At 35.0% G+C, this 9,259-nt stretch overlaps 1 protein-coding gene across 2 annotated transcripts; it reads left to right on the top strand.

Annotated features, from left to right (window-relative positions):
- Nucleotides 1-206: 206 nt before the first annotated feature.
- LOC145582963 (cysteine protease ATG4-like) lies at nucleotides 207-8,910 on the top strand. 2 transcript variants are annotated; one of them, XM_081640036.1, is made up of 9 exons: nucleotides 207-391; nucleotides 527-1,236; nucleotides 1,320-1,405; nucleotides 1,504-1,554; nucleotides 1,788-2,143; nucleotides 4,004-4,145; nucleotides 6,160-6,215; nucleotides 6,298-6,368; nucleotides 8,428-8,910. In XM_081640036.1, exons 2-9 carry the CDS (start codon nucleotides 687-689, stop codon nucleotides 8,628-8,630), a joined length of 1,515 nt encoding a protein of 504 aa, XP_081496162.1. In that variant the 5' UTR covers nucleotides 207-391; nucleotides 527-686; the 3' UTR covers nucleotides 8,631-8,910. The 2 variants fall into 2 exon arrangements, with proteins under 2 accessions (XP_081496162.1, XP_081496163.1); XM_081640037.1 differs by having other exon boundaries at nucleotides 211-391; nucleotides 4,007-4,145.
- Nucleotides 8,911-9,259: the final 349 nt, after the last annotated feature.

The following is a 9,259-nucleotide window of genomic DNA, read 5'->3' as shown; positions in this document are numbered from 1 at the left end:
ATATAGAGCTAAGTCATATATAATACCATTAAAATAACACTATGTGTTTGATATTCGACATACATTTCTTTTTTTTATTTTAAATATATGGTTCTCTACATAAGTTTGATGAGATTCAACCTATGACCTTACGTTTAAAATTCTTAAACCTAGTTAACCACTCCAGCCTCCAATCTCGCTCCGTATGATTGTATTGGGTATGGGAGACTTGTACCCGGGAACACAACGATTTGATGAATGTCATCACCGCAATAATTTTAACGGAGCGCACATTGCGTTGCGTATAATTATACCACTTCTCCCTTCCAAGGGGAAATCAACGCCCAACTCCTTCACGCCATTCTCTCTCCTCCTTCCTCCCCAATTTCTTCTCGTCGCCGGCGAAATCAAGGTAATCTACTTTCTCTCTCCTCTCTCTATCGATTCCTCCGTTAAAATTTCTTCAATTGTTTTTACTCTGATTATGATTTGCGATTTCAATTCCTAAGAATTTGCTGTTGTTCTTTGCAATTTTCAATTTTTTCAGGTGATTTTCCGCTGTTATTGAGATCATTGTTTTGGCAACGGGTTTAAATTGGATAATTAGGTTTTGAATTGTTTGTGCTTAATTGAAGCAGAGTTAGGTGATTGATTGATTAATTTGAGTAGTATGATCATCAGCTATGATTCAAGTAGAATTGTAGGTGATGAAGAATTTGTTTGAGAGAACTGGTACTGCAAATTCAACATCTGGTACTAGTTCTTCTTCAAATTCCCCTAAATTTAATTGCATTTCTTCTAATTCTTCCGATCACAAGTCTTCATCATCGTCATCTTCATCAACCAAGGCTTCTTCGTTGTTGTCTGGAATTGTTGTTTCCGCTTTCTCGATTTTCGAGCCTCGTGTGGAGGAGGGTGTAAATCCGAGTTTGAATTTGAGTTCGAGTTCGAGTTCGAGTTCTTCTCGTGAGAAGAAGGGGGTTGGAACTAAGACTAAGATTAGTACTAGTTGTAGTGGTAGTAATGGGTGGGCGGCTGCTGTAAAGAGGGTTATGGCGAGTGGATCGATGAGGAGGATTAGGGAGTCCATGTTTGGGTTTAATAAGTCTAGTGCTGTCACTTCTACAAGTGATATTTGGTTGTTGGGCGTTTGTTATAAACTTGATGATGCAATTGGTGGTGATCCTGTTAGTAGCAGTGGCTTTGCTGCGTTTGTCGAGGATTTCTCATCGAGGATTTTGATGACGTATAGGAAAGGTTCGATTAGTTTTTTAAAATTTTGACCTTGATTATGGTAATTAATAGTGTTGTGATTGATTATTGTTATTCTTGTAATGTAGGGTTTGATGCCATTGGGGATTCAAAGTATACTAGTGATGTTAATTGGGGTTGCATGCTTCGAAGCAGTCAAATGCTTGTTGCCCAAGTGAGTACATAATTTATATCTCTAGCTAAATTAGTTAGCTTTCTCGGTTTGTATTATTCGAATATTGTGAAATATAGACTAAGTTACAATATTTGCAGGTGTTGTTGGTTCATCGGTTTGGGAGGTCTTGGAGGAAATCTGTGAATAAGGTGAGATCAAGTGGCGTAAGTTGTTTTTTTGCATTATATCATTGGTGACAAGGCATTTTGTTTTCAAACTTTAGAGTGAATATGTCTTTTTTGTAATAGAATCTATATCAGTAAAATCGCTCAATAGTCAATATTCGTCTAAAATACGAAAAAAGTGGACATGGATAATAAAAGTCTATATTATGGTATATTTGAATGTTAGATGCAATGGTAATGATATTCATATGATGCAGCAAATTGATCAAGGGTACATTGAAATCCTACACGATTTTGGTGATTCCGAAGAATCAGCATTTTCTATCCACAAGATTCTAGAAGTTGGGAAGGGTTATGGCCTTGCTGCTGGGTCATGGATAGGTCCCTATGCCACATGTCGTGCATGGGAAACTCTGGCCCGCACTGGTAAAGCATTGCCAATGGCAGTCTATATTGTTTCTGGTGATGAAGATGGTGAACGAGGTGGGGCTCCAGTTGTCTGTGTAGAAGATGTATCTGGTTGCTGCCGTGAGCATTCAGGTGGTGGAGCTGATTGGACTGCTGTTCTGCTGCTGGTTCCTCTAGTACTTGGTCTTGATAAACTTAATCCCAGGTATGTTTTACAAATTATCCTAAATACGCAAAATTTAAAACCTTTAAATCAGGGTACCTCATTATTAGAATGTGAATCCAAAAACCCCAAATCTTTTTTATTTTTTCCTTGAAGGTTTCACATTCTTAATTTTTTGGGATGTCCTTATGAGATGAGAATTCTTATGTTGTTAAGTTTCTTTCTAGATATAACTAATTTAATCACCTTTTAGCTGCATAATAAGTTAGAAACTTTGCAGACACAAGCTAGAAGGTCAGAGTGTTTGGAAATTTAGTCAGATGAAGGCATTGTTATGTAATGTGGCCTAATTTTTGCATTAGAACTATGAACAAGTAGCTTGTGTATATTTGGAGTCTAAAGAACAATCCTATATTTCTACTTTTTCTTCTTGCCCTTTACAAGAAGAACAGGTCTTGTTTTCGTGAAAGTAGTTGGGTTGCTTTGGTATTGAATCAGAAACAAATAACGCTTATCCTTGTAAGTTGAATTTTAGAGTAGCCAAATAATTGAATAACCAAAAGCTTCGTTGTTGAATGTTCATAAAGTATAAAAAAAGGAGTACATAATGCTTAATCTGATTTGGAAATGGATGGTTTAGCTAACATTTTTTTTTTACTGAAAAGAGAGCTGCAATTGGAAAAGCAGGAACTCCTCCAGTCTGGGAGAGTTTATAACAATGTCATTATTGGGAATACACTACAATTCGAAAATGCAAACTTATTTGTGTTTGAAGTATTTTCTCAAGTCAGATAGAGACATTCAAAGGAATGGCATATAGACTGCATGGGTGGTTAATTGAACAGTTTTTTAAAGGAATAGGATTGTGTCTTAATTTATGGTCAAAGAGTTGTGTAGGTTTAAGGAATACACTAATATAGGACAAGGTTCTAAAAAATATTAATGAAAAAAAAAGTGCATGGCTATTATGCTAGACATTAGATAAATATTTGGAAGTTTTGTAGAATGGTACCAGAAGGGTTCAAGGTATACCATATGGTCCCACAAAGCTTCTCAATTAGTTCTAAAACTTCAAAGCTTCTACTTTTCGTTTGAATTTCAAAGAACTACATCCTAGTGAATAAGATATGTATATATATATTTTTTTATCCTTTCTTAATCTTATGGTTTATGATTTTGATCTATGGTCTAAGTTTCTTGTCCAAATTTCACAAGAATGTGGGTCAGTTATTGGCTGCACATTCCTTTCGTTCATTGTGAGACATGATTACAATCTGCTGGTAATTTACTTTCTTGTTGCTATGATAATCTATGCAACTATTTGTTTTGAATTTTACTGCCTTTACTTCATAATAATTGACATAATGGATGGGAACATAAAAATTATTATCTAGTGATTCTACTTTGTATCATTAAAAAATAAGACATGTGAGGGTGGGAAATGTCAGTGGGTTATGTTGGATGAGGCAAATACATTTATGATAGTGGTTTTTGTCCATGTATGGTAGTGTGTTAATTATGATGAAAAGGGTGAAAGAAGAAAGTGTATTATTTGTTCCAAAACAGATGGGAGTAGTTTTCTTGATCAATTGTGACTTTGTTGGGTTTGTTGTGTGAATTTGTTCCAAAACAGTGGGAGTAGTTTTCTTGATCAATTCTGACTTTGTTGGGTTTGTTGTGTGTATTTGTTCCAAAACAGTGGGAGTAGTTTTCTTGATCAATTCTGACTGTGTGTGTGTGTGTGGGTGTGTGTGTGTGTGTGTGTGTTTGTGTGTGTGTGTGTGTGTGTGTGTTTGTGTGTGTGTGTATGTGTGTGTGTGTTTGTGTGTGTGTGTATGTGTGTGTGTGTGTGTGTTTAAAAATTGTAATAGTGATTTTGCATTGATTATTCTATTGTTTCAGCAGGTATGTTCCTTTATTGGGTGCTACATTTACATTTCCTCAGAGTCTTGGCATTTTGGGTGGGAAGCCTGGTGTTTCAACTTACATTGTTGGCATCCAAGATGAAAATGCGTTTTATCTTGATCCCCATGATGTTCAACAGGTACTTATACACTTGTATATCATTTTGTTGTATTATGTCTCGAGGATTTTTTAGATTAAAAGCAGATGATTTAGCATGATGTTAGGATCACAATTCGAATTCTTTGTCTTATAAATCAAAGATCCTAAAATACACAACCGGATTCGAACTTAACTATTGTTAGAATTATACTTTCTTTGTTCCGAATAAGTCGCATAACTTTAAAGCTTTCCAAGATTTTAGACAAATTAGTTAATTTCATATTTTTAATGTGTAGGCCTGTAGCTATGCAAACCTAGAAAATTTTATATGTGTGTACTTTTGTATTAAAAAATAGAGATTAGAGTTTATTAAATTATATTGGGTCCTACAAAGTAGGATTGTGGATGATAAAAAGTGAATCAAAAGTTATCATAAAAGGAATAAAGCAAAAGTGAGTAAAACTTAGAAAAACGGATGTAAACGGAAATTGAGTAGAACTTCGGAAAACGAAAGGAGTATTATAGTTAGTGAGTGTGGATTATTTGCTTTATATAGAGTACTGCAACTTGCTAGAGGGAGTTGAATTGTATGATTATATGACAATATAATCATTGTGTTAATATCTTGGCACAATTTTATGTTCCGGTGATTCGGTTTTACAATGACAATTTTAAGTTAAAAAATTTAATTGATATATTAAGTGTAAATTTTTTTTATCTTTCATACATACAAATCCAAGCTCTTACAATTTAACCCCTTTTTTCCCCTCATTTTACTTGCTCTAATAAACAAAAAATTAGCAAAAGTGTGAGAGCTTTTTGGTCGTATGGGCCAGTAAAGTTTTTGGTCAACGAGAATAGTAAATTAAGATGGAGATAGAATGTACTTTATCATACCTTGATATTTAGTGTTATTTTATTACTTTAAATATGAATGATTATTAATTTAGCAAATATATATACTTCCTCCGTTTTTCTTTTATTGCATCATAAGGACTTTTATACTATTCACTTAATCTTGTTTGACCATCATTTGTGATTTATCCATTAGGAAAAATATAGTCATGTGGGATCTAGTTAGATTCGTCTCAAATTTTACTTTTTAAATATCAATTTTTTATAATTTTTACAAAAGTGTAATTGAAGATATTAATAGCTTAACTAATGCATTGACAAGCTTGAAATCCCTCATGGTGCAATAAAAAAAAACCGAAGGAAGTATTAAAAAAAAAAAACAACAACAATTCTACAACTCTATATCAATTCTAAGCACAATTTTTCAAATCGTGCGCTGCTTTTACTTCGTTTGGCTATATTTACAACGAAAATGGCTAAAAGAGTTAAGAGGCAAGTAAGAGTGTTTCAAAGAATGCTTAGATTGCTATGTTCAGATGAATGATAGTGCCTATGTGTAGCCGTGTAGGCCTTCTTGCTCCTTACTCTAGAATGGTCTTAATTATATACTCCGCTTACTCTACTCCTAGCTAGAACCTTCTACACAAGAATGTACAAGTAGAGCAGTCTAGAACCTTTCAAAAAGCACCACATACTAGGTTGTGCACAAAGTGTACTTGTGAGATTTTATCTTGAAAATCTGTCCTTTCCATTATTTTCATTTGTCCAAAATATAAGGGACCCCAAATTTTAACCAATTCAAAGCTTGTTTGGCCCACCAAATGTCCTGTTATTATGTTATTGTCAAATGTCGAGTGGTTGTTTACTGGGAATGTAATGCATATAAAAAATAAATCTTTTTACTTAATAATTCCTGAAAATCTGATTATCTCTCTACTCCATGTCAATCTTTTTCCTTTCCTTTGGTCTATTTGTAATCGTATTTTTATACTTTCTGCTTTCTTGTTTATAAATTACGAATGCAACCATTGTAAATGAAATCCTCTTTCTACACTTTCATACTTTAGAAGTGAGTGAAATGTTGTGATTCTTTTGACATAACAGACATATGCTGGTAGCTTACTCTTATGCTGTTATTCTTGTAGTAATTGATTTTGATAACAAGTTTTAGCTCTCACTGTGCTTGTATTGCCTTGCAGGTGACTAATATTACAAAAACTGACCTAGAGGCTGATACTTCATCATTCCACAGCAAGTAAGAGTTTTACTGAGAAGTTGCTGTCCTTGTCATCTTGGATTTCCTTGACTTAGCTACTAATTTACTTTATTTGCATCAGTGTGATCCGGTATATTCCTTTGGAGTCTATTGATCCCTCATTGGCGATTGGATTTTACTGCAGAGACAAAGGTACTCAGTATGTCTTTGATTTCATAATCTGTTCCATGGTAGTGTTCAGTTTTGTGGTTGTCTGTTGCAAATATAATGAAACAAGGCCAGATCCTTTCTATATGAGACTGGCAGTCTGGCACTATTTGTTCTGGGTGATTTTGGGTACTTGGAGTAGTCCCAGAATCAATAGTTTCGTCCTCCAAGCCAAAATCAGCTCCATAGTGTTTCCAGGGAAGATGCTAGACTGGTCACCTATAGTATAAATCAACTAGGACAATGTGTGAAGTAAGATATGCCTCTGCTTGTGCACTAGGTTCCAGCGCCATTATGTGGCTGCTTGAGGAGAGTCCATTCTGAGTTCATTCAAGATCTTAAAATGAGCTCTAAAACAATCTCTCATGAATGAACTATTACAGTGGTGGATATTAAAAAAAGTGGCTTATGAAGTTCAAGTTGGAAAAGTAACTATGTTTACATGAAGGACTGTAGTTGGTGGAGATGGCATAAATAGTACTTCGTTTATAGTATTTGCATATAGAAGATTATATATATAGAACTTACTTAAGAGTATTAGGTAAATTAGCACTGACTGACATTAAGATAGTAACGTCACCTTTTTAGAGTTTCTAGCCATAATTGCCAGTTAGTGCGTCGGGATTCTCGTTCTTGGTATCAGCAAGCAGGGAATTGATCTCCACAGGGGTTTGACTTTAACACCTGCTCTCCAGGGCTTAAAAAGTAATAACTGAATCTGTTAAATCTTTGACTCTTGAGAAGATTTGTCCATTTAAGCTACAACAGAGCCGTGTCTTCCTCCTGCTGCCTCTCCAGAATCAAATTTTCTGACTCCTCATCCCATCCTGCTGCTCCCTCGCTTTGTTTTTCCTCTTTCTCTAGGAGCTGTAAATATCTGCTATCCACAAGATGGAAGCTGACCTACATTGGTTGGAAACACCAGTACCTCCCTGGAACTAGTGGAATGGGAGCTACATTCTTACAAAGGAAGCTATATTTTAGGACATTGATGTCATTACTTACCTTACCATTCCTTGCAAGAAATTCCGCGCGATTTCCATGGTGGTACCTTTAGAAGTAAAGTCATTATAAGCCGTTAAGTCATTTAATTATTTAAATGAACCAGAAACTTCTATTGGAGTAGATAGTCTGCTCAGATTCTTCTTTTTCTCCCTACAATAAATATCCTAGGGTTAAATGTGTATCTGAAGTGTTAAAACATATATGTTTAATGTCGTTTCACTAGCTTGTTGAGAAAAAGTTGATTGAACCCTATATACCAAATACCGCAAGTTGTTATCTACAATCTACCTTTTAAATAAACTACCTGATTGTGTAGAATCTGAGATTAAATAGTTTATAAAGGTTAATTAAGTAACCTGTTGCGGGAGGATGGGGAGGTGGGTTAGTTGCAGGGATACTTTTGCTGCTTTCTTGATACAGAGGAGTCGAATCAGAATGTTATATAATATATTGGTGTCGTGTGCTGCAGAAGGGAGTTTCAGTTTTACCTGTTATCTTAAGCTATTAGGAAAGGATGGTTGCTGGATTAAAAATTTTCAGATGTTTGGATTTCCTTGTGGTTGTTGTCTAAGGCAGGACCGCAAGAGTCTATCTGCAAAAATGGGTATTATTGATTTGACCCCTCTATCAGCTTACTATCTAATTTGATAAATGGAGGAAATTAAAGAGGTATTCTAGATGAATTAGATTGCTTTCCTACTGTTAGTTGAAGAATACTTGGTAGACTGGTGACGGGATCTGTGTGGCTTCATTTTGTTAGATTATGGGTGAGAGAAATTCATTATGTACGATACCTGAAAGTGTCGCACTGTGTTCTGACATAATGCTGGAGATTTTAGATTCCAGAGCCCTTTAAGTTGAATCTAGAAGCCTCCATAAACAATAGGTTAATGTCGCTTTTTCATGATCCAAAGAATTTTTATTAGGTTCTACTGTTCTAAGTTCAAATAGCTTTTGGTTAATAATCTAAGAAAAGGAGGTTATAAATTTAAAATAACATGCTTATTGATATTTTTTTTTTTTTTTTTTTTACCGTCAGATGACTTTGATGATTTCTGCTCTCGAGCTTCTAAGCTAGCCAATGAGTCAAATGGGGCTCCTCTATTTACTGTGACACAGAGCCGTAACTCCCCTAAGACAGCCAGTCAGCATGATATGGGCGCTAGTGAAAACCGCGTAGATGATTCATATGATATGCTGCATTCAAACGACGGGCAAGAGGACGATTGGCAACTTCTCTGAAGATGGATGGTGCTGATAGTTTAAAATCTGGTTGGAACTGAAACAATTGTGCAGGAGTTTGACAAGTTTACATGTTTGTTTCATGTTTGTCCGTTTGTTGGTTGGCATCTCGTCCCACTTAAAACTTCAATTTGTTTTTTTTCAAGTAAATGAATCTTAGAAATATTCAGCTCAGATAGTGAAATGTTAGCATCTGTAGAGGTATTTATCACATGTCATAACACGTGTAAATTCGTTCATTTAATGGAAGGCGTATGATATCTTCATTTGATTTTGTAAATTTGGCATTGGCAATTGTATTCAACTATTATGAGGTTGGCTGGGTTTTAACTTTTAAGGCATTCGGCTTCCTTTCCAGTCCACCCGTGTTCAACTCCTCATCCCCTTCCTCTTGAGCATTGCTATGATAGTTGTGCTTCATGGTGCTTTGTGTAATTTAATTTATTTTTTAAGAAGTTGGTTTCTTCAGTGTAAATAGGGGGTTACATTACTTGGAAGTTGGTTTTTTCTGTAAAGCTTGCAATAAATTTTATTGATCTAGAATTGGTACCTTTCCTATTTAGGGTTTTTTTTCCCTTCTTCGAGTAAATAGGTTTGTTTTATTACCATTGTCCTGATACATTTTTAAG

The sequence above is a fragment of the Chenopodium album genome, chromosome 15, assembly GCF_948465745.1.
Source record: "Chenopodium album chromosome 15, dcCheAlbu1.1, whole genome shotgun sequence".
NCBI classification, from domain to species: Eukaryota; Viridiplantae; Streptophyta; class Magnoliopsida; order Caryophyllales; family Amaranthaceae; genus Chenopodium; species Chenopodium album.
Note: the sequence above shows the minus strand (reverse complement) of the source record. Positions and strands in the feature narration are given on the sequence as shown.

Coding starts and splice junctions, on each gene's coding strand:
- LOC145582963 (XM_081640036.1), top strand. CDS start 687: ATGAAGAATTTGTTTGAGAGAACTGGTACTGCAAATTCAACATCTGGT. Junction 1,555..1,787: donor GGAGGAAATCTGTGAATAAG/GTGAGATCAAGT, acceptor CATATGATGCAG/CAAATTGATCAAGGGTACAT. Junction 6,216..6,297: donor ACTTCATCATTCCACAGCAA/GTAAGAGTTTTA, acceptor TATTTGCATCAG/TGTGATCCGGTATATTCCTT.